The 26,080-nt window shown below is 32.8% G+C and overlaps 2 protein-coding genes across 2 annotated transcripts in view; both read left to right on the top strand.

Annotated features, from left to right (window-relative positions):
* The window catches only part of LOC144548599 (disease resistance protein RPP13-like), a 112,872-nt gene that overhangs the window by 56,364 nt on the left and 30,428 nt on the right, over positions 1 to 26,080 (top strand). Inside the window, exons 2-3 of the mRNA XM_078297309.1 lie at positions 8,177 to 8,598; positions 8,859 to 9,080. Of these exons, the coding sequence (XP_078153435.1) occupies positions 8,201 to 8,598; positions 8,859 to 9,080 (620 nt within the window). The 5' untranslated portion in view covers positions 8,177 to 8,200. The remainder of the gene's footprint in view (positions 1 to 8,176; positions 8,599 to 8,858; positions 9,081 to 26,080) is intronic.
* On the top strand, positions 20,453 to 22,328 carry LOC144548655 (phospholipase A1-II 1-like). The gene is made up of 2 exons (XM_078297372.1): positions 20,453 to 21,193; positions 21,720 to 22,328. Exons 1-2 carry the CDS (start codon positions 20,609 to 20,611, stop codon positions 22,326 to 22,328), a joined length of 1,194 nt encoding a protein of 397 aa, XP_078153498.1. The 5' UTR covers positions 20,453 to 20,608.

Consider the following 26,080-nt stretch of genomic DNA (forward strand, 5'->3'; position numbering starts at 1 on the left):
ATTTTTTTTTATAGGTAGAAAAATCAAATATCTGAATGGTGCAAAAAATTTTAGATCAACTGATTTTCTACCTATCTAAAAAAATAGTAAAAAATTACCAAAAAATATAAAATTTAGTCTTCAAACACATATTAATGTAGAGAACAAGATGAACAGTTAGGATCGACCATTAGGATTTTGAAAACTAAAATACTGAGCCTTAGCACCGTAGCCCTCTATGCAACCCATAGCACCGTAGCCTTACTCGATAGATATAGAGTAAGGCTTGGGTACTATGGATAACATAAGGTCATCCATGTTACGGGTTCATAAATCTATCATATTACCTTCAAACTTTGATTTAAGTAGCTCCATAAATTAGTTATATAATAAAATTGTAGAATACTAATTATTACTATTTTTTATGATTTATGAAAGATAGCAAAAAAAGGTCTAAAAATAAAGACTTCTATTAGTCAAACTTCTATTAGTTAGGTCGTTGATAAAGACTTCTATTAGTCAAGTCTAATCAAAAAGTCGATAAAGATTTCTACTAGTCAAGTCTAATTAGAAATGACCAAGAATAGACTAAGTCAAACTTCGAATTTATACTGAATTTTTTTTTCATAGCCTCCATTAAATAAATAAAATCCACAAATATCCTCAAATTTTTCTATTTTTAAAAATATCCCAACTGCTCAAATTCTAGACAATTCTACTGTAGCAATAGAACCAGCTAGATATTTTGAGCGGTTGGTATAGTGGTTGTTTCTTTGAAAATGTAACGTTCATATAAACAATTAATTTCTTGTCAAAATTATTAGTCACTATAATAATTAATATGATTTTCAGTCTATAATGGTATGTCTTGTTGACTTTTGATTTTTTTCTTTTTCATAATCTTGTAAAATTTATGAAAATGTATACCATATTATTAGTTGCCAAAAAAAACTTTTTATCTTGTTTTCTTTCTCAACAACATTAATTAACTTTATGTGCATAGTTTTCAAATTTTTTTTTTTGTAAATTAGATATTTTGACAAATTTGGAGGTTAAACCTATCAAATATTGCTACTAAAAATTCAAGGGATGCAAAAAACTATCAGATAAGCACGATGAGAAACTTGCTTAATAAGCCACTTTAAATCGTTTAACGGGTTTTGTCTGCGAAATGGAATTATCGAATCTAAACTCTAGGACCCGATATGGTCTTCACGGTCTTGATGTACCTGCATCACTCTTCTAGTGTGGGAAAAATGACAGGCAGAGCCGGCTCCATCACGGAACGGCACGGCACATGTTACTGTTCCGTGCCGTGACCATTCCTTGACATTTTGGTCACGGGACGGCACGCGAGTCACGTGTAATTAGAACCATTAGGTCTTTAATCAAATAGTGAATCTTGAAGAAACTAACTTAAATTATGAAAAAATAGTTAAACGTAATTAGTTACGTTTGGACACGGGACGTGAATAGTTACGGCACACGAGTCAGGCGTGACTCGCGTGCTGTGACCATCCCTTGATGTTTTGGTCACGGCACGGCACGGTACGGGTCACTGTTCACTTGGCACGGCACGGCAAGTTTTTTTTAATTCTATCACTCTCAACAAATATGTAAAGAAGGTTGCCAGTCTGGATGGAAAAAATACATAAAAACTAGGAAGTTCCAAACAATTGAAGTGCAAACCCTACAAATTCTTACAGAAGCCCTCGGCTGCACGGCAAGAACCCTCGGCTGCACGGCAAGTTCAAAAACCATTAAAGGAATCTCAGAGATTTACCCAAAGATCCCTCAGAACTTCAAAATTCCAAAAATACCTTACAGCCTTGGAGAACTCTGAATAAATTAAAATAAATTCCATCAAATCTAGAAAAAAACCTAATAAACCCAAATAAATATCTTAAAATCACGAATAAACTCAAAAGCTAAAATACTTAATGTACAAAATATGTTTCTCAAAATCATTATCATTTATCAATCATGAAATTATAAAATAGTACTATGGGTACTATGGATACACTACTACAAAAATGGTCATTGTACACTGCACATTGTACACGGATTTGATAATTTTACCTAAAAACCGTGGAGAAAATATAATTTTTTGGGAGCCCGAAATATCTGTGGGATCTCTACACGGATGTTTATTAAAGAATCAGTGTAGAAAGCCTTGAGAGAGCTACACGGACGTTTATTAGGAACTATACACGGATTATTATTTAAATAACAGTGTAGAAAGCCTTGAGAGAGCTACACGGATATTTATTAAAGAACCGTGTAGAAAGGTAAGAATTGTACACGGATGTTTGTTTAAACAGTAGTGTAGAAAGCTTGAGAGAGCAACACGGACGTTTAATAAAGAGCCGTGTAGAAAGGTGAAAATTGTACACGGTTTTTTGTTTAAATAACAGTATAGAAAGCCTTGAGAGAGCTACACAGATTTTTTACTTAAAAATTCATGTAGAAAGGTTATTCTAGGGTTTTGGTTATATAAAAGACCTTCTCCTTCCAGCAGCGCCGTTTTGATCAATTAATACTCTCTCTCTCTCTCCTTCCAGCAGTGCCATTCTGATTTCTATGCACAAGGAGCTAGGATCTGAGATCTTTGAAGTTAATTTGTATTTCTCCTCTCTATCTTGCTAAGCTTAGTCATGTGTGTGTATATATATATATATATTTATATATATATATATATATATATATATATAGAGGAGGGTTCAAATGCACCCAAATTTTTGTGCACCCAAGTGCACCCTATTCTTTTTCTCCATTTTCAAAGTTCAAATAGTCAATCCGAACCGTTAGATGCGATATTTATATTAAGATGTGCTTGGAGACCAAATTTTACATTTTTTGGAATTTTTTTACTATTTATTAAGCCACTTTGAAAAATCGCTGATTCAATGGTCCAGAAAATGTAAAATCAGCGATTTTCAAAGTGGCTTAATAAATAGTAAAAAAATTCCAAAAAATGTAAAATTTGGTCTCCAAGTACATCTTAATATATAGATCGCATCTAATGGTTCGGATTGACTATTCGGACTTTGAAAACAGAGAAAAATGATTTGAAAGATAGGGTGCATTTGGGTGCACAAAAATTTGGGTGCATTTGAACCCTCCTCATATATATATATATATATATTTCTCTTTTCTATTACTAGCTTATTATTGCTTATTTAGGTCAATTATTAATTAATGCATGCATGCTTGATTTGTTAAGATAATGTAAATAATTAGTGTAATGTGGACTATTTTTTGAAAGTGAGAAGTAAAGAAAACGCCTAAGGTCTCCATCATCAGATCTGAGGAAAACCGTTGAAGATCAGTACTAACGCTTCCGCCTAAAGATGTCTATACTTCAGAACTGTAAGATTTAAATTACTTTGCTATTTTATTTTGAATTTACGGATTCTGGATTGCTTGTGTTTTTTTAATTGCAAAACACGTCATAAATTATTAAGACTATCATTTGGTATCAGAGCCATCGTAAATTCATATAAGATGCAATAATTTTTTTTTTACGAAATTGATTTTCAATGGTTCGTATAAAAGCTAGACAGATTCAACTAATTTTATATATAAATATTTTCTTATAATTTTGGATGAAAATTTTAAAGGAGAATTTTTATTGCCTATTATGTATGCACATATATGTTGATCAATGGATTCTTATTGGAGATGCAATATGTTGGAGACCTTTAACCAAGAGGCATCATGTCATGGATCACATGGGAGCTCCTTTTTTGGTATGTTGGATCTAATACGCCTTAGTTTGTATGAAATTTCGGTCCAAACTAGATCATAACCAAGAGTTTTGGCAATTTGAGCCCAACTTTACCGAATTTTGGGCCAAAGCTTGATCATGTGGTTACTAAGTGGTAAGGATATAACTTTTATACAAACATTGTATTGGATCCTGATGAGTATATGTTATGTTTTATCACATGAGATTGCATGTACAAAAGGCTTTGTATATATATATGTTGCATGAATTGTAATCTTCTACCTTTTCTTGTTACTAACTAATACCAAATTATAATTGTAGTATGGACTAAAGGAAAAGTGTTACACCAAAGAGCAGATCGATGATGTCAGATGTATGTGGACAAGACGGTTTCAATTTAAATTTTGTAATGCTCAATATGAATTTGTATAATTTTGTATAATTTAGTGTACATAAATTATTTATACTGTTGTATAGTTTTGGAATTATGAGTTTTAAAGACCTCTGTTTAATGTTTCTCTGTTTTGGAATTCTAATTTTAAATGGATAACAAAATTGAAAGCTAGCCAACAAAAAAAAAGGGAAAAAAAGGACAATTCTACACGGACATTTAACTAAAGTCCGTGTAAAAAGGTATTTAAACATTAAAAAAAAATTGGAAAAAAAAAACAATTCTACACGGACATTTAACTAAAGTCCGTGTAAAAAGGTATTTAAACATAAAAAAAATAAGAGAGCTACATGGACATTTAGCTAAATGTCCGTGTAGAAAGAGTAATCATACACGGCTGTTTATGTAATAATCCGTGTAGCTCGGTTATTTCGAGAGCGACGCTGGCAAGCGTTTGTACACGGTTGTTTATGTAATAATCCGTGTAGCTCTCGATAATTGCACACGGGTACGTAAATATCCATGTGTAAATATTCAAGGATTTCTACACCCTCACATTCCACACGGCAAGAAATCCGTGTAGCTCTCATGTTTATGTCCGTGTACAATCACTTATTCTGTAGTAGTGATAGCATAAGGTCATCCGTCTTACGACTTCAAAAATCTATCATATTACCTTCAAACTTCGATTTAAGTAGCTTAATAAATTAGTTATATAATAAATTAAATTGTAGAATACTAACTTTTATTATTTTTTATGATTTATGAAAGATGACCAAAAATGGTCTAAAAATAAAGACTTCTATTAGTCAAACTCCTATTAGTCAGGTCGTCGATAAAGACTTCTATTAGTCAGGTCTAATCAAAAAGTCGATAAAGACTTCTACTAGTCAAGTCTAATTAGAAATGACCAAGAATAGACTAAGTCAAACTTAGAATTTATACTGATTTTTTTTTTCATAGCCTCCATTAAAAAAATAAAATCCACAAATACCCTCAAATTTTTCTACCAAATAAAAAATAAAATCCACAAATACCCACAAATACCCACAAATACCCTCAAATTTTTCATAGCCTCCATTAAAAAAATAAAATCCACAAATACCCACAAATCCACAAATACCCACAAATTTTTCATACCCTCAAATTCTACTGTAGCAATAGAACCACCCAGATATTTTGGGCGGTAATTGGTATAGTGTTTTTTTCTTTGAAAATGTGACGTCCATATAAACAATTAATTTCTTGTCAAAATTATTAGTCACTATAATAATTAATATGATTTTCAGTCTATAATGGTATGTCTTGTTGACTTTTGATTTTTTTTTTCATAATCTTGTAAAATTTATGAAAATGTATACCATATTATTAGTTGCCAAAAAAAACCTTTTATCTTGTTTTCTTTGTCAACAACATTAATTAACTTTATGTGCATAGTTTTCAAATTTTTTTTTTTTTGTAAATTATATATTTTGACAAATTTGGAGGTTAAACCTATCAAATATTGCTACTAAACATTCAAGGGATTAAAAAAACTATCAGATAAGCACGATGAGAAACTTGCTTAATTAGCTACTTTAAATCGTTTAACGGGTTTTGTCTGCGAAATGGAATTATCGAATCTAAACTCTAGGACCCGATATGGTCTTCACGGTCTTGATGTACCTGCATCACTCTTCTAGTGTGGGAAAAATGACAGGCAGAGCTGGCTCCGTCACGGAACGGCACGGCACATGTTACTGTTCCGTGCCGTGACCATTCCTTGACATTTTGGTCACGGCACGGTACGCGAGTTACGTGTAATTAGAACCATTAGGTCTTAATCAAATAGTGAATCTTGAAGAAACTAACTTAAATTATGAAAAAATAGTTAAACGTAATTAGTTACGTTTGGACACGGCACGTGAATAGTCACGGCACGCGAGTCAGGCGTGACTCGCGTGCTGTGATCATCCCTTGATGTTTTGGTCACGGCATGGTACGGGTCACTGTTCACTTGACACGGCATGGCACGGCACGTTTTTTTTCATTCTATCACACTCAACAAATATGTAAAGAAGGTTGCCAGTCTGGATGGAAAAAATACATAAAAACTAGGAAGTTCCAAACAATTGAAGTGCAAACCCTACAAGTTCTTACAGAAGCCCTCGGCTGCACGGCAAGAACCCTCGGCTGCACGGCAAGTTCAGAAACCATTAAAGGAATCTCAGAGATTTACCCAAAGATCCCTCAGAACTTCAAAATTCCAAAAATACCTTACAGCCTTGGAGAACTCTGAATAAATTAAAATAAATTCCATCAAATCTAGAAAAAAACCTAATAAACCCAAATAAATATCTTAAAATCACGAATAAACTCAAAAGCTAAAATACTTAATGTACAAAATATGTTTCTCAAAATCATTATCATTTATCAATCATGAAATTATAAAATAGTACTATGGGTACTATGAATAGCATAAGGTCATCCGTGTTACGACTTCAAAAATCTATCATATTACCTTCAAACTTCGATTTAAGTAGCTTAATAAATTAGTTATATAATAAATTAAATTGTAGAATACTAGCTTTTATTATTTTTTATGATTTATGAAAGATGACCAAAAATGATCTAAAAATAAAGACTTCTATTAGTCAAACTCCTATTAGTCAGGTCGTCAATAAAGACTTCTATTAGTCAGTTCTAATCAAAAAGTCGATAAAGACTTCTACTAGTCAAGTCTAATTAGAAATGACCAAGAATAGACTAAGTCAAACTTAGAATTTATACTGATTTTTTTTTTCATAGCCTCCATTAAAAAAATAAAATCCACAAATACCCTCAAATTTTTCTACCAAATAAAAAATAAAATCCACAAATACCCACAAATACCCACAAATACCCACAAATTTTTCATAGCCTCCATTAAAAAAATAAAATCCACAAATACCCACAAATCCACAAATTTCGGACAGTTCTACTGTAGCAATAGAACCACCCAGATATTTTGGGCGGTAATTGGTATAGTGTTTTTTTCTTTGAAAATGTGACGTCCATATAAACAATTAATTTCTTGTCAAAATTATTAGTCACTATAATAATTAATATGATTTTCAGTCTATAATGGTATGTCTTGTTGACTTTTGATTTTTTTTCATAATCTTGTAAAATTTATGAAAATGTATACCAAATTATTAGTTGCCAAAAAAAAAAAATTATCTTGTTTTCTTTGTCAACAACATTAATTAACTTTATGAAAAAACTATCAGATAAACTCGATGAGAAACTTGCTTAATTAAGCCACTTTAAATCGTTTAACGGGTTTTGTCTGCCAAATGGAATTATCGGATCTAAACTCTAGGACCCGATATGGTCTTCACGGTCTTGATGTACCTCCATCAACCTCAACAAATTTCTAAAGAAGGATGCCCGTCTGGTTGAAAAAAATGCAGAAAAACCCAGGAGTTCCAAACAATTGAAGTGCAAACCCCTACAAGTTCTTACAGAAGCCCTCATGAATTCCAAATATTAATAGTACAGTCCTTAGGAGCTGGAAAATTACCAAGAACCCTCGGCTGCCCGGCAAGTTCAGAGTGGACTCCACTCACCCAACATAGCATCCGCTTCAATAATTAACCTTTCAATTATTCAGAGATTTGATATATATAGCTCTCAGTCTCACCTCTCCTATTCCTATCCAACTTCTCTCCACCGGGCACTAGCTAGGCTGTGCAACTCAACTCCAATTTCTTTCTTGTCCTAGTTGGTAATTAAGAAAATCACTCCTCGATCTATACTTTCGTGAGGTTTTTTTCTTCTCTTGCTTGCTCCATCTTGTTGCTTGTTTTGTTTGTGCACGTCAAATGTTTAATAAAATTCCCCAAAGAGTATTATGCATGTGCTATGTGGGTTATGTTTCAATATTCAACTGGGTAGTTAATGTTTAGTGCGTGAATCATCTTTCTACTATATATCTTCTAGCTCCTCTACTTCTTTAGATCACTTTCCCTACAATAACCTTCATTCAACCAAATGTACATTCCTCTTTCCCTTTCTCTTAATACACCAACATTTTATTAATTGTTTCTAACTAGTTTCAGCTCCACCTAGAATACAGAAGAGAGATGGCTGAGAGCATTGTAAAGGTTTTGCTGACCAAGCTCACTGATGTTGGCGTTAAAGAGGTTTTACGTCTATACGACGTCGATGAGCAAGTGGAGACAGTGAGCCGTGAACTCGGCTGGATTCAGGCTTTCATGAAGGATGCTGACAAAAAGCAAATAATAGATGAGAGACAGAAGCATTGGGTAAAGGAGGTGAGAGATGTAGCATATTTAATAGAAGATGTCATTGACACATTTCTCTCGGAGGTTCCTCTAAAACCGCAAAAACCCACTGGCATGATGGAGTCCATGAACAAGAAGTTGAAGATAACAAAAAACCTACCGACAGTACAAAAACTTGTCCATGAGATAACTCAGATCCAGAAAAGGATGGATGAGATCGAGAAGAGAAGAGTCAGGTATATATGTTGGTTTCTTCACGACTTAAGTTTGATTTGAATATTTTGTTTTGTGTTTTAGTGGAAGTGAGAAAGAGAAAGGAAAATAAGGGTGATACAAATTTTCATACTAAATTGATATTTTTCAACTCTTTTAACTTTAGAAAATATAAACATTTAATTTATGTATAAATTATTCAACCAAATCAACGGTAATTATTTAACTAATTAACCATTTAATTTAGTTTATTATCTCTAACTAAATTATTATTTTCAACAAGGTATGGAATCAATACTCTGGGCGAGGACAGTGGAGAGATCAAGCGGCCTATTAGGCCACCTGTGCTACCGGACATTGATCCCGATATTGTCGGGTTTAAGGAGGACCAGGACCATGTTGTGAAGGAGTTGCTGGATGAGAACACTAAGAGACGTTCTGTCGTTTCGATTTGGGGAATTGGTGGGCTCGGAAAAACGACTATCGCGCGTAAAGTATACAATTGGTATGTGCTATATATTTGTTTTTTAAAAACTAAAAATTTTACTTTTGAATTTAATTGTTTGATTCTATTTGATTACACTCTTCATTTTGCAACAGTAGAGCTGGTTGAATTTTATATATTTCTAATCAACAAATGTTTTCCAATTTTGTTCTAACTCAACCACTGTTCATTTGAACTTAAAGCTTTCCAGAAATTATGAAATATGTTTGATCAATTTAAAGAAAATTTTAATCGATTTGCCAAATTTCTAAACAACAGCCTCATATAATTAGTTTTGTAAGTAAAAAAAAATTTCTGTTTAGATCCTCACTGTCCGATCAGTATATGGACCAATGAGGTGAAATGCATGGGTTCCTCTAATATATTCGTACAGATATTGATTGAACGGTCTGGATCTAAAGAAAAATATCATGTATCCTCAGGTGAAAGAGTGAAGTGGTTTTGAGATCTGAGCATCCTCTGAGATATCTCAAATTTTGAGTTGATATATGAAAAATCTGGACCGTTCAAATCCTCTGTATAAATCTCAAAGCACAATAAATTGTCCAATTTTATCTAACTCTTTAATATCTATACGCTTGATATAACAGCCAACTAAATGTTATTAGGTACCTTACTGGTTGTAAATTGATATTAGCTAGTTATTTAAGAAACCAACAATATTCATTAATAATAAAGTGTTTCAGAATACTTTTTTTAATCTTTTTTGAGTCTATTATATTTACATTTTTGTTATACTAAAATCCACTAAATTTTTATTTTTACAGTGATGATATCAAGAGACAATTTGAACTTCGCATATGGGTAGCTATTTCTCAAATGTTCGAATTAATTGACATTTTGAGAAAAATAGCGGAACAACTCAATCTTTGTATCGATCCGAGCAAACAACCAACAGAAGAAGTTTTTCTTACCAAGCTTCATGAGTCTCTTAAAGAAAAAAAATACCTCATAGTCCTTGATGATGTTTGGACAGACAATCTATGGACTCAAATTGAAGAAACACTCCGAGATGATAATAATGGAAGTAGAGTACTAATAACCACTAGGTTCTTTAATATTGCTAAAAAGGCTGATCCCACATGTGAACCGTACAAACCTGGGTTCTTAACGAAGGAGTTAAGTTTAGAGCTTTTGTTGAAAAAGGCTCTTCCAAATCAGGATCCAAATAAAAATTGTTTTGATGATCTTTCTAATATTCCAGATCAATTTGTTCATAAATGTGGTGCGCTTCCTCTTGCATTAGTGGTTTTAGGAGGCCTATTATCAACAAAGCCACGCAACTATGCTGCTTGGAGTAAGGTGTTACAAACAATGAGTTGGCATGTTGATGATGGAAAGAAATGTAGCGAGATCATTGGCACTAGTTATGAGGACCTACCATTTGCTCTTAAGTCATGCTTTTTGTACTTTGCCGCTTTTCCCGAAGACCGTGATATCGATGTTGTATCTTTAATTCGAATGTGGATCGCGGAGAACTTCATACCACATGAAGATAATAGAACATTGGAAGAAACAGCTGAGAGTTACTTAGAGGATCTCGTGCAAAGGTATTACTTCATTTAATGTATTACACATTTCAGTGTAACGTGCTAATATCATTGTTGAATATACAAGTGTTGGTCCAATTTAGTTATTTATTCATAAAAGCCTGTAGGCATATATTAAATGATTTGGATACAATAGGATTCCAATATAAGAAGCGCTACAAGAAAAACAAAAAGGATATAAAGGAAAAAGATAAATAAAGTACAATGCAATCTGCACATACAAGTTATGCATAGAGTTTCCAATTGAATTGATTTATAGCTATATATTTTTCTTTATGAAATATTTATTGTCCTCAAAATTTATGCGTGTTAATATAATAATACATAATCAGTACATTCTTTAAGTTCTTACATACCTCAGAAAAATGTGAGCTAGCGCCATTAATAATTTAGTAATGACATTAATCATGAACGCTCCAAATTAATCGGATGTTCTTGTATATATGTTTAAAACAAAATTTCTTATTGTATATATAACAGGAGCCTGATTCAAGTAAAATCTAGAGATTTTGATGGTTCTATCAAATATTGCTGCATTCACGATCTCTTACGGGATCTTGCTATCCAAAAAGCCAAGGAGGACAACTTTCTTGTGGTGTATTCACATCCAGATTGTGATCAACAAAGCTTGAGTAAGGCGCGTCGTGTGGCAGTTCACCATCCAGATTGCGATAAACTAATGATGAGCCAAAACCTCCGCACTCTGTTATGCTTTCATGGTAAAGCCTTGCCGAATTGTTCTAAGCAAAAGCTGCTCAAAGTGGTGAGTAATATATCCTTGGAAAGAATAGATTTGGGAATGTTTGAGGGGTTAACTCAGTTAAGATATCTGTGTCTTAAAGGATATCTTGGTGACAAGTATTCTGGACGAGATGACAAGTATGGGAAAAGATACTTGGAGAAAGTGATAGGCACCATGAATTGTATACAGACTCTTCAAATCGATCTAGGTACACGTGGGCAAACCTTCAACACATATAATTTTCCGAATTGTGCATGGAGCATGAAGACACTGAGGCATGTCTGGACTGGATCAAGGAGACTAGAACTGCCACCATCAACGGAACTATCAAATTTGCAAACGCTGGAAGCGGTTACTACCAATGAATCATGGAAAACTGGGTTACCTCATCTACCCAATTTACGTACATTATGTTTAGAGAACAAATCATGTTCATGGATGGTAGTTGCCGATTTCCTTGGCACATTAAACAACCTGATCTCTCTCACCCTAAGAGGTTCTTTTTTAGGAGACATATTTGATATGAGAAAATTTCCATTTTATCAGAATCTACAATCTCTAAGATTATGGTATGACAATTCTGAGGAGACCCCTAGTAAAATGGCCACTGATGTTTTCATGTTACCTCCTCACCTCATTTATCTTCAGATTAATTGTTGTCACTTCCAGCAAGATGTAATGCCGGTATTAGAGAATCTACACTGTCTCAAGAGTCTCACAACATGTGGAGTCAATAAAACTCATCGAAAAATCAGATGTTCAGCTAAAGGCTTCAACCAGTTAGAAAAATTGTGGCTTTATAACATTACCATGCTAGAGGATTGGGAGATAGAGGAGGGGGCCCTGCCCACTCTTAGAGAACTCGAGATTTATGGATGTGAAAAATTGTGCGTTCCTCAGGGGCTACGGCACCTAACCAACCTTCAAAAATTGACATGGCGGTCTGCGAGCAATGAGGGTAAGGCAAATGAGATTCGCAACTTATGCAAACATGTTCCTTCACTTACATTAAACTATTTATAGAGAGCCATGGACTCCGGTCAATGCATATTTTACTCCTCCAAGGCTCTAGTTTCACATTTGGCATTGTTTAATTTTAATTAAATTTCTTGTAAGCATGTGTGCTTTTTGCATTTTTATTTCAATTTCTGATATTTTTATTTTTTTTCCTCTTGAGATAAAAAAAACATGTATATCACTTCAATGATATAATGGACCCTTGGTCCAAGACCAGAGTTGTATTCCAATCTTATATAGTTCAAGATTGCAAGTTTGAGTTTTCTTATAGTAGTACGTAGCTGAGGGTGGGCATGTTCTATGTTTTATTTATAACAAGCTTCTAAAATAGGTTGCACACAAAATTATGAAGTATACAATCATGCTGGGAGTGTACAAAATTATGAAGTATACAAGATTGACAAAAAGAAAAATAATATAATGTACAAAGAACGACAAAATTTTATTTCGAAAAATAATGTACTGATCAAATTCTCTCTCCTATATTCAAACGTATCCCACAATATATTCGATATTTTATTTTATCTTTAGCACTAATATATTTAAACGTGTCCCATCAAATCAAATAGGGGATATTTTCAATTAAAATTATTTTTCATTGAATTTTTTTTCTTTGTATTTGTTAAAAAAATTATAAATTGATTCATAACTATATATGACACACAATAACAATCCGATACTATATAGATACTCATACAGTTGCAATTGTACATAAAATGATTAAATGCCAAATATGACCATCTAATCCTAAGTGGTGTATATATATCTAGTAGGCCATGAAATCCAGTGTTTTCCTTTAGGGTGGACTTGGCCTACGAAAAATACCCCAATTTCAAAATTTTATCTTCTTTTCCTTTTACGATGGCCATTTTTATTAAAACCCTAAAAAAAAGGTTTTTTACAGATCTGCCTTTGCATTTGGGTTATTTTTAAATTGTCCCGATCGCTTGGCCCACGGGCGGCCCGCCCCTCCTAGCAGACCACCTGGGGTCCAGGTGGTCCCTTTTTTTTTTTCTTGTTTAGAGTGCATGCCAAAAATAAGACATTTGATATATTTATGAAGTGATGTCGTAATTCTTTATAACTTTGATTTAATTTGTTAGTTGAATATCACAAATCTAAAAATAACACTAAGGACTTTGTCTTGATTCTTGTCAACATATACATTTTTTTTTAGAGAATAATTGGATTATTTGATTATTGTCAACATATACCACTCCCTCGGAGATAGGCAAACAAACATAATAAATAGTAAATGCATTTAAAATAATTATATGAATAATTCTTGAATAATCTCTTATGTTTTTGACTAAAGAAAATACCGATCGGTGTATGTCTACCATTGAACGAAAACTTAAATTGAATTTTTGAGGCACCAAACGATGCTTTTTTTTTAATATAATGATTGGCCACAGAAGATCCAAGATGTAGCTTCAATCTTTGAATCCGAATTTTTTTTTCCACCCTCTCTGAATTTATGTGGTCTCTTGTGTGTTTCGGTGATATTTCTTGTATTCCTGTGGTGGCTGGATCCATTGAATTCTAGATATTTTTAAGCTTTAAATAATGGATCCGATTTTTTCTTTCTATTCTGTATATACTTATAAAAACTCAGCCAATCATTATATTATCTTATATTAATTTTTACAAATAAAAAATTATTAATTTTGAAGAACCGATATCCATGACAAATAATGATCAGATCGATTCAAAATGGACATGTCCAGTTTGACTGGTCAAATGAAGCCTGAAAATATTGTACACACGTCACAATTATAAAAGCAATTAAGCTTCTAATGAAATTGACTTACTTTGACTTACTTTGCTGAACGCAGTTTAATTAGTCACCACGTCCACTTCAGAGTTAATGTTATTTCCTTCACATATTGAATGCTTAACAACAGCTCGGGCGCGATGCTATGATCTCCTTCACATAATGAATTGTTTATCTCACCCAACATTGCATCAACCAGCGGCATTTATATTTCTCTTTTCCTTTTAATTATCATGCCTTTCTCATAATTATACACAAACATTTTTGGTAATTTCTCGCTAGTTTCAGCAGCCAAATAGAATACAGAAGAGAGATGGCTGAGAGCATTGTAAATTCTGTGCCGAGCAAGCTCACTGATGTTGTAGTTAAAGAGGCTTTACTCCTATACAACATTGATGAGCAAGTAGAGACAGTGACCGTCAACTCGACTGAATTCAGGCTTTCATGAAGGATGCTGACAAAAAGCAGATAACTGATGAGAGACAAAAGCATTGGGTAAAGGAGATGAGAGATGTTGCCTACCTAATAGAAGATGCCATTGACACTTTTCTCTCGGAGGTCTCTCCAAAACCGCAAAAACCCACTGGCATGATGGAGTCCATAAAAAGAAAGATGAAGATAACAAAAAAACTAACGGCTGTACACAAACTTGTTAATGAGATAGCTCAGATCCAGAAAAGGATGGATGAGATCGAGAAGAGCTAGTAGAGTCAGGTATATATGTCGGTTTATTCACGACCTATGTTAATTTGGATTTGGCGAGAAGTTCATCCAATTTGCGACGAATGAGTCTGGATTTGGATTCAACAGGATACGATGGTGTTTTTCCGAGAGAAGTTCATCCAATTTCCGAGAGAGACGATCCAACTGAATCTGTTGGACCGACATGCTTTCAGCCTAAATTCGTAGATTTTTTATTTTCTGATTGTTTTCTCTCTTTTTTTCTGTTTTTTTCTTTTTTGGATCGCTTTTTTTAGCTCAAAAATCGCCTCAGAGAGCTCCCTCACAGCCCGTCAACTGTACTAAATTATAAAGTATATAATAAAGATGTTGTCCCCTTGAATCTGTTCCATATCTATTTCCCTAATAACCTTTCTTTTTTATTCTCTCACGTGGTCAAAACTCACCCTTTTCAATCTTCTCTTAGAAAGAAAAAAAAATTCAACACAACTCAAAACCCACCCTGTTCTTCTCCTCTATTGCTCGCCACTAGCTACCCACGCCGGCAGTTGTGATGGCGGTCGAGACCCAACGAGGGGAGCGTGGTGCACCGTCGAGATCCGGCGAGGAGAGCGTGGTGCACCGTCGAGATCCGGCGAGGAGAGCGTGGTGCACCGTCGAGATCCGACGAGGAGAGCGTGGTGCACCGTCGAGATTCGGCTAGAAGAGAGTGGTTCACCGTCAAGATTCGGCGCGAAGAACGTGGTGCACCATTTGAGGGGGTCCATGCTAGCCCAGCGAAGATTGTCACAGTAGAACATATAAATATTTTATTAGTTAGATATGAATATTTTATTTGTTAGATATGCACACTTCATGTTAAATATGAATACTTTTTGGAAGAGATGAGGTGAGAGAGAAGAATCTGACTTTTGAATGTTGAATTGTATAAATTATTTCGAATATGTATGAATATTTCATTTGTTAGATATGAATACTTCATTTGTTAGATATGCATTCATGTTATTAGATATGAATATTTCTTAGAAGAGGTGTTCAAGAAGAAGGGTCTGACTTTGAATTGTATAAATTATTTCAAACATGTATGAATACTTCATTTGTTAGATATGCATTTATGTTGTTATATATGAATATTACTTAGAAGAGGTGTTCAAGAAGAAGGGTCAAACTTTGAATTTTGAATTGTATAAATTATTTCAAACATGTATGAATACTTCATTTGTTTAGATATGAATACTTCTTTAGTTAGATATGAATAATATATAGATTCGCTATAGTGGTCTCCAATCTTGGTAAATGTCGCTTTCAGACGATTGAGGTCCCCAATCCAGGCTGTCACAAGACGTCAACGGTCCCCATGGTTGTTACGGGTCCCCTCCAGCTTGTGTTTACATATGACGAATGGTTCTGATAATAAGTATGAATACTATACATACGTAGGTATGAATACTATACATACGTAGGTATGAATACTATACGTTTTGACTATTAACTCAGAGTATACATACCCCCATATCAGATGTTGGAGTCAGTTAGTGGTCCCCTGTCGAAAGTTTGTTTTTTAGTGCGGGAGACATTTAGGAGACTGATATGGAGGTACTGTTAGTTGTTCCTAAAGTATATATACGACTGACAAAAAAAATAAAGTTAATTAATATACGAAGGGCGACGACAATTTTTTTATTTCTAATTAAAAAAAATAGTAAAATTCTCTTTCCTTTTTGTAAACGTATCACAGGCACAATCCGATTTTTATTTTATTTTTATCTTTAGCATTAAAAATATTTAAACGTGTCCCATTAAATCAAATAGGGGGATATTTCCATCCTAGAATAAGCGGCGTTTCCAAGCAAATAAAACTGTTGTCCCTGACAACAGTTCAACACATATAAAACGTTATTGACGACATTGTTTTTCAAGAAAGTTTAAATTCAAGTAATTAAATGATAATTCTAAAAGTGGGATGATGTAAAATTATTCATTTCTATTAAAAATTATGTTCTTTGTATTTGTCAAAAATCGGTATTGAAAAAATGTTATTTTCAAAAATACCCTTACAGCCATGGAGAACTCCGTATAAATTCAAAATTAAAAAAAAAACTGATAAACCCAAATAAATTTCTACAAATCACGAATAAATTCAACAAAATTTATAAACCCAAAATCTCCATATTTTGATATCAAAACCTAAAATACTTCACGTGTAGAATATGGTTTTCAAAATTATTAAATATTATGAAATAATAAAATAGTAGTAGACATCCTAGCCCATGTATCTTGCCTCTTCTTAACTAGACTACGAAAAATGTTGTGTTCTTTACTCTAGACTATGGCAGTGCCTCATACTTCATCCAAATGTGAAACTGATGATAATTATATTTCTAGAACTGAATCAATATTATATGATATATTTAGAAACCTTCAAGCTTAATATTCATACTTTTTCATATTATTAAATTTGACTTTTTTAGGCATACCTTTTTCATATCTCCCATTGGAACATGAACCATTTAAAAAATATCCAAAATTTGAGAAGTATAAATTTTATATTTTTCTCTGAAATTTTTCAGTGTCATTCATTTGATATTTTATTGTATATATATTTAATATAATAGTGTCATTCATTTGATATTTTATTTGAATATAATACTTAATAAATAATATTCTTAATTAAATAGGAATCTAATTTTTTGAAATACGAAATGTCAAAGATTATATATTTTTTATTATGAAAATTAAAAACTAAAATTTGAAAAATATGAAAAAAAAAAAAATGTGGATGAATTTCATGGGCAAGAAAAGAGAAAGGAATGAAGAGGTAAAAATTAAGTTGAAGGACTTGTAATAAGAACATTTTGTTAAAAAACAAATTAGAAAGAAGGATATTATATTTTAATTTTTTCAGAAAAAAATTAAAGTATATGTTTTGTAAAAGTTCTCCTTAGCACCCTATCTAACCGCGTATATTTCAGAACAGAAAGAAGCAGAAAGAAAATAAATACAAAATTTGGACATGAAAGATAAATAAGCTGATTCATCTAACCTTGTGTTTAACAAGAAAATGAGCAGTCACTTTCTTGCTTGGTGGATTGGTATCAAGTCGCTCATTAAACGATCGAAAGGAATTAATATTGGAGTGTAAAAATCAGTTTTGCGATTTCTGAATGAAAATATCCAGTTTGCATAAATATGTTCATTTAAAAAAATATGGGAAAAAAGTTATGGGCCGGATAACTATTAATTTCATGTGGAATCATCCTTTAAGGTACTCTATGCATTTTGATGCACATTAAATATATATTTCATTTATTATAAAATGTATAATTGGTGTATTGCAGTGTATATATCCTTGAAGAAATTAAATGGAAAAATAATATGTACTATGCAATAAGCAATCAGCTCAGGTTGAGGGAAAGGAAGGCAAAAATGATTATATATATCCTCATAATTATGATTTACAAGTTAGTAATTTCCACTTATTATTATAACAGTCCTCTCATTTAATTTTTTTTTTTTTTTTTTTTTTTTTTACTACAAGCATGCTGGTAATTAATTATCAACATATTGTATGTCGAATTCTGGTCTGATGCAGTAGTGATTCGGTAAATTTTAGAATTCCAAATTTAGCAATATTTTGTAGAAGACTAGCTGTAAAATGTAATAGATGTTGCAATCTTTGCTCTATTGGAACCAAGATGATATATGGACAGTATAGGATAGCTCAAAATAGACTGTACGCAATAGATGTTGCAATCTTTGTTCTCACACATGAATTAATTAGGCTTGCACGCAATCATCTCAATCTATGCAATCATCTGATCAGATATCCTTTGAAGGAATTATTTATCAGTTTCTCTAACTGGGCCACTTCCCATGGGTCCACAATAACACTTGGCAGCCTGCCAGCTGTAGCCCTGAATCATTACTTATTATTATTTGTAGATTCTCAAATATTTTATGTCTAATTAAACATTACTTAATTAGGCGTATACATTCAGCAGTTAAAATTAAACACAAGGTTCAATCTTTTTTACTTCATATATAGAAAATCACTCTTTAATATACAAATTAATTTTATTAATTTTCATACATTAAAATTCATTAAAAAAACACTTAATTAATTTTAATTAATCAATTTGTTGGGGTGAGGAAAACTATTCCATGCTTTGGGATTTTGAAGTCCAAGGTCGTTTTAATTCGTGCAAGCATCTGCAATTGCATGCTTCCGAATTGAGCTAGCTAGAGTTGTTAGGTAATACACAACAAATTGGCTTGGACTTGGAGGCTTTGTCCGGTTCTTCTGCTTCAATAAATTATGTAGTAAGTTGTGTTCATGTCTACCTTCAACGATTTGTGTAGCCATAAATTATATTCTATATAATAATGTTAAATAATGGATTGGTTAAAATCTTTACACTATTATGTTGTATTTCTAAATAAATGATTTTGTGTCGTATAATCTTCATTCTAAAAATTATTAAAATGAAAACAACAACGTCTACTGGATATGACATGTAAACCGCTTTTGGACAACCCTCTCAACAACTAAAAGATCAATTAATACTTCAACTAACAAACAATTAAATTGAAGTAATTGAAGTAATGGGCTTTCCTTATTGGTATAAGACTCGTTACTTCAATTCAATTAAATTGTTTCATAATTTGTTTTTTTATTTTAGTTGTAACCTTAGGTGGTTCTCCATCAAAAGTGATTTATCATTTATATATGCCTCATCAGTGCTTTTGTTAATATAGATTAAACATTTAACGGTTTGGATCGGTTATTTGGACTTCGAACCTAAAGATATGAGCGCGAATTAAAACAACCCGTTTAATTCGCAAAGTACCGTAGCCTTACCCATATATATATGAGGAGGGATCAAGTTACAACATTTTTTGAGTTACAACAAGTTACAACAACCATTTTCTACATTTTAAAAGTCCAAATTGTCAATCCAAACCGTTAGATATGATCTCTACAAAAAAATGTGCTTGGAGACCAAATTTTACATTTTTTGAAAATTTTTTACTATTTATTAAGATAGATACAAAAACTAGTCAAATTCAGACTATTGAATTTTGTATCCATCATAATAAATAGTAACAAAATTCCAAAAAATGTAAAATTTGGTCTATAAATATAATTAACTATATGTTGTAAGAAACATATTGTTTAATTAATTAATTAGCCAAAAAAATTTGCCTTTATGTGGAATAAGAATTTGTTGGAATGTCCTTTACTAATTATTACATAAAAATGCCCTCTATATCGTTTATTTTGTATTTTATTTATATCATTCCCTACGTTAGATTCTATGTATAATTTCAAGTAATCATATGTATGTATGTTGTGAATAATGACTTCACATTAATTATTTCAGAAACATAATGATTTATATAAATAACATATGTTCAAATTTTATATAACAAGTTCATGATGTGCCTAAGTTTAAATCCCATTATAACAAATATTGCCTCAGATATATCATTAATTATTCACTATTGAAGGAATTTTCTTTTCTTACACCATTATGGCACTGTTACATCCTGTGGAGTACAAGCACAAGCTACACTGGAACAGGATATATATGCAAAGACCAATAATTTAATAACATTTTAACACCATGTCAACTCAATTTTATACAGTAATTCCGCACCTAAACCTAAACTAAGATGCTTCGATATATACAATCATCACATGACAACAAACTTAAACCCATAATAAACTACTTCATCTAGTTACGTACAAGGCTAGAGAAGAACCATGTATGGCAACATAGCCAAAAGATGGAGAGAGATCAATGGAGAGAACAATTGGGAAGGTCTCCTAGATCCCTTAGACCTTGATCTTCGCCTAAACATAATTAACTACGGTGAGTTATCTCAAGCTACATATGATGCTTTTAACACTGAAAAGAGATCATCATATAGGGGTTCGTGCTTCTACAACCGGAGAGATCTCCTTGAAAAGGTTGAACTAAACCCTAATATATACAGAGTCACAAAGTTTCTCTATGCCACATCAAGTGTCCCTGTTCCGGAGGCATTTATACTCAAACCGATATCCGAGGCAGCGTGGAGCAAGGAGTCGAACTGGATGGGGTATGTGGCTGTGGCAACCGACGAAGGAAAGAAGGTTTTGGGTAGGAGAGATGTGTTGATTGCATGGAGAGGGACTACTCAGACACTTGAATGGATCGATGATTTAGATTTCACATTAGTTTCAGCTGCAGATATTTTGGGGCCCGCACCTGACGGTGGTGATCCGATGGTTCATAGAGGCTGGTTGTCAATATACACATCAGCAAATGAGCAATCAAAGTACGACAAAGTGAGCGCGAGAGAACAGGTACGTACTATGTTTGACTTCGTCTTTTATTTTTTCTGATATATTTCGAAAAAACAATTGTAAGTTCTCAATTTCTCATGCTGAGTTTCATATCTAGGGATGTTCTTTTTGTACCTATGCTCCAAATAACAAATGCAGAGTTTAATAGAACTTTAAATTAATGCTAAAATTAACCAGAATTTGTGGCTAAAAGAGTGTTTTGCTTAGCTATTAGAGGAGAACCTCAGGTTAATTTCACCATAATTATCAAAGAAAGTAACATCATACTTATTGAGGCTCATGCTAATTTTCATAGATGCAGCAACACACATTCATACAACACAAAAGCAAATACAACCTTGCAGTTTCTTGGTGAAAAGTGTAATTTCACCCATAAACAGTACATTTTTAAGCATCCAAAGAAAGTCTCTTCATGTCTAAAACCAGAAAAGGCTGAGGATTTTCCTAATATAGAAGTCTATTTAGCTATGGGATGACTTCTTACATATCAACCTAAGAAATATTTTTAATTTTCATGTTGATGTAGGTTTTAACAGAAATACAAAAACTAGTTAACGAGTACAAGGACGAAGAAATTAGCATAACTCTCACAGGTCACAGTCTCGGTGCCTGCCTTGCAACTCTAAGTGCCATCGACATAGCATCAAATCACCTCAATAAACGCCATCCCTCATACTCCACTGCCATTCTGATCACAGCCATAGTATTTGCGAGCCCTAAGGTCGGCGATTCCACTTTCAAGAATCTATTTTCTAGCAAGCAAAACCTCAAACTACTACGAGTGCATAATCAACCCGACTTGATTCCGACCTACCCGTTTGTTGGATACACTGAAGTGGGCGTAGAATTACTCGTAGATACACAAAAATCACCCTACTTAAAAAGTCCGGGAAATATGACGACGTGGCATAATTTAGAGGGATACGTGCATGCAGTTGCTGGTGTACAAGGGAAGAAGGGAGGGTTTCGGTTAGAAGTGGAACGAGATGTAGCACTTGTCAACAAATCAATGGATGCATTGAAGGACGATTATCATGTACCTGTTTCTTGGAGAGTTCGACAGAACAAGGGTATGGTTAAGGGAATAGATGGCCATTGGAAGTTAGTAGATCATGAAGATGATGATGATGATTGATAATTGCATACCATACAATTAATGTAGATGGAGAAATTTATTTGCTTAAAATGCTGGGTTGTTGTTCGTTTGAGTATTGAAATAACGAAAAAAGTGGTTCTATTTATTAACTCGTCATAACTAATACATAACGAAACTATCTCCCTGACGTTGTGATATATATGTGCGAATAATTAGAATCTGATATATTTTTAACTGCCCATAAATCTAAACAATCCATGCGAATTTTGATATTGATCGATCGGACAATATATATAGGATTGGCTTTGGATAATTCTGTCCAAAGCCTTTGAACAAAAACCCTACCCTATATTTATTATAAACCATTTAAGTAGAGGATGAATCGGTTGTTATTCTTTTGGAATAAGATGGACCTGTTTTTCCTCATCCATCCGTTCCAATTTTTTCATGCATGAATTTCTACAAAAATCATCAGTTGGATGAAAAAAACATGCAGGTGCCTGTTATTCCAAAAAAATAAAAGCCGATTTGATTCCATTTAATTAAGTTACAAGCATCGTACCCGTGCGTTGCAACGGAAACAGATTATTTCATTATAAAATATTATAAAATGAAGAAGATCAAGCGTTTCATTATTTCATTATTTGCGTGTCCTTTTTGAAAATCAACCGTTCAAATACTTGCTGCACAAATATCAAAGCAATAATAATATATACTGATACAATACGGATACGGCGATACGACAATTTTCAAAAATGAAGGATACGATACGACTATTAATATATATATTTTTTTATTATTTTATATATGATATTTACATAATTATAATTTAAATCAAATTTGTAGAGAAAAATAGTTAAATACTATATTTATCTACAAGATAATCCATGTGAACTCCAGTGTAGTGGTAAGAATTTTGGCACCAACAGAACCTAACTGGGCCTTCAGCAGAAAAAAAAAAAGGTGCGTGGTGCACAGGCTCGGTCTGCAGGCGCCGTGCGTGGTTGAGAGGCGCGGTCCACGGGTGCAGCGCACGGTCTACAGGCACTGAGATCATATGCGTCGCGACTAGTGGATGCTTATGTGCGATCTAGAAATTCAACGGCTGAGCATCCTTTCGAAAAAAAAAAAGTAAATCAGGACCCTTGCAAAATCTAGACATTAAGCTTATTAATAAGGAGGAGAGATATATAGAGTAAATTCATCTTAAAAGAGCATATTTTCAACTAAGAAATTAATACATATTTTCAACGTGGAAATAGTCTAGTGGATCCCATGTACTATGTCCTTGGAAATACTCTGATGGGTCCACGTACGCTACTTTTGGAAATAAACAGGTGGGTCCCACATTCGCTTGCCTTGGAAATTCTTGGGAAGGGATCATGTACGCTTTCTTGAAAATACTTAGGTGGATCCTACATTCTCTGTCATTGGAAATAATTTAGCCAGTGTCCAAGTTCGAAAGTTTTTTCATGCGCCCTTTTTTCAAGAGTAATCTGATAAAAAAAAGTCAGAAATGAGTATTGCCAATGGTGTCGTTTGAAATACATACCATTTGCATCAAAGGTTTTTTTGTGACTTGCGACGGGATTATTTCAAGGGTGGCGCATGGACTTGATTTCCTGCTCTTGCAAAAAATGGATTTTCTAGCTGTGAACTAACCATCTAATGTCCTAAAAAACTTTAGGAGTGTAATATTATGGGAGTGTATATATTTCCTTTTTTTGTTTTACGAGATGAGATTGCATTTTTAATTTGAAATAAGCGGAATAATTAAAAAGACTTTTGTCTAGTGTTGACCCTATTTTGACTATTTTTAATTTAAATTCCCTAATTAACTTATTTTCAAAAGGATTTTTTTATAATAATTTCGAAAATATATATCGTCTAATTGGAGGAGAATTTGACTTAGTCAAACTGGGAAAGAGGAGAGAGTCAAACAGAGGTGAAATCGGGCCTGCGGAAGGACTTAATGGGCCGAGAACAAAATGATCATGGCCCTCTTTGTAATATTGGGCCCGCAGAGTCAGAATTAAACGGGAGCCACGCGACAGAGAACGGAAAGGAGAGAGACTGAACAGGGGGACCCACAATCAGACTCTCTTTTGAACCTAATTCATCAGTGAATTAACGAGAACAGATGGAGAGGGGAGAGAGAGAAATAAATTGTACCAGGTAGCACGCCATCAGTTGAATGCAGCAAGTTAATTATGTTTCTTAATCATTGCCACTCATAAAATGAGTCGTCCTTTCTTGGTAGGGAAGTGATTTGAGTGCAGATTCACAAAACAACTTAATCATTGCCACTCATAAAATTCAACACCATTACAGCATTTCATTGGAATTGTCAGGAAATATAATTGGAGATCAAATTTAACATTTTATTAATTATTTAATTATATTCGTCGCTAGGTAAAAAATTACTGCTTCAAATGATTCATAATTTTGAATTAAGTGATTTTCTACTAATTTTTTTTAAAAAAGTAAAAGATGTAAATTTTAGTCTCCAAGTACATTTGCATATGGATATCATATTTTTACAGTTTGAACTTTAAAAAGTAGAGAAATATATGCATGAAACAGGTCAACTAGTAATTAATATGCAAATTATTGTAGACTCAATCTTAGAAAAATATATTTTAATTTTAGTAATGCTGAATTTCAACATATATAAGAGTACAACAAAAGAATATTAAGTTGATCTGAAATAATCAAATAAAATCTTAACAATTGTTTCAGATATTAAATAAAATATATCTTAATTTTTGTAATGCCTAATTCTAACATAGAGTACAAGAAAAGAATATTATATGTTGATCTGGAATAATCAAATAATATTTCAATGTCAGTCCATATATATACATTTATTATAGTAGGTCGAAGTCTGTGTGTGTATATAGATAGATAGATAGATAGATAGATAGATAGAGTGGTGCTTCGGTACTTTGGGAAATAAAGAGGGTGTTTTACATCCCGCTTATATCTCCATTTTCAAACTTCAAACAGTTGATCCGAATTTATCAATATAATCTGCATATTGTAATGCGTTTGGAGACCAAATTTTACATTTTTTGAAAAAAATTTACTTTCTTTTTAGAAATTTTGAAAATCAGTGTTTTTTTGAGGAATTATTATTATTATTATTTTAGTTAATGAAAAAGCTGTTATTATACCTTTGATTCGAAGCTTTAAAATGAAGCAAAGTATAGAGAAGCTAGTACAAGGGTTGGCAGCAATGATTAAAACCACCCAACTGGCCATTTTGGTTTTCCCAATCCGAAATTAAGCAATGAAACACTGAGGACGTGTATCAATTAATTACATTAGCGCCTCTTCATTTGTTGTTTTTTCAGAATAATTGATTCGGTAGAAATTTTCAAATAATTAACCAACAGATTTCTAGTATGATAAATAAATCCATAGGTAAAATTCAAAGTTTAAAACAAATAGAAATAATTAAAATGTAATATAAGGTTGACAGTTAATTAGATTGGAAAATCGACCCAACCACCAAATTTCAAAGGACCATACCGTAAAACTAATTACATATTTTAATTATAGAGATTAATTATTGGTTCCCAAATATGACCTTAATTACTATTTACAAGCAATGGTTTGAAAAAAAATAGATAACTAAAGTATCACTTAAAAAACTGAACTATTTGAAGGTAATGTGTAGTTTAAGTATGTAGAATTGGATACAATATATGCTAACAAAAAAATAACAAAAAGATTAATTAAAAACCAACTTGATATTGAGAGGGATTAAAGTACTAGCCTGTCAAGTTAGA

The sequence above is a fragment of the Carex rostrata genome, chromosome 33, assembly GCF_964058835.1.
Source record: "Carex rostrata chromosome 33, lpCarRost1.2, whole genome shotgun sequence".
NCBI classification, from domain to species: Eukaryota; Viridiplantae; Streptophyta; class Magnoliopsida; order Poales; family Cyperaceae; genus Carex; species Carex rostrata.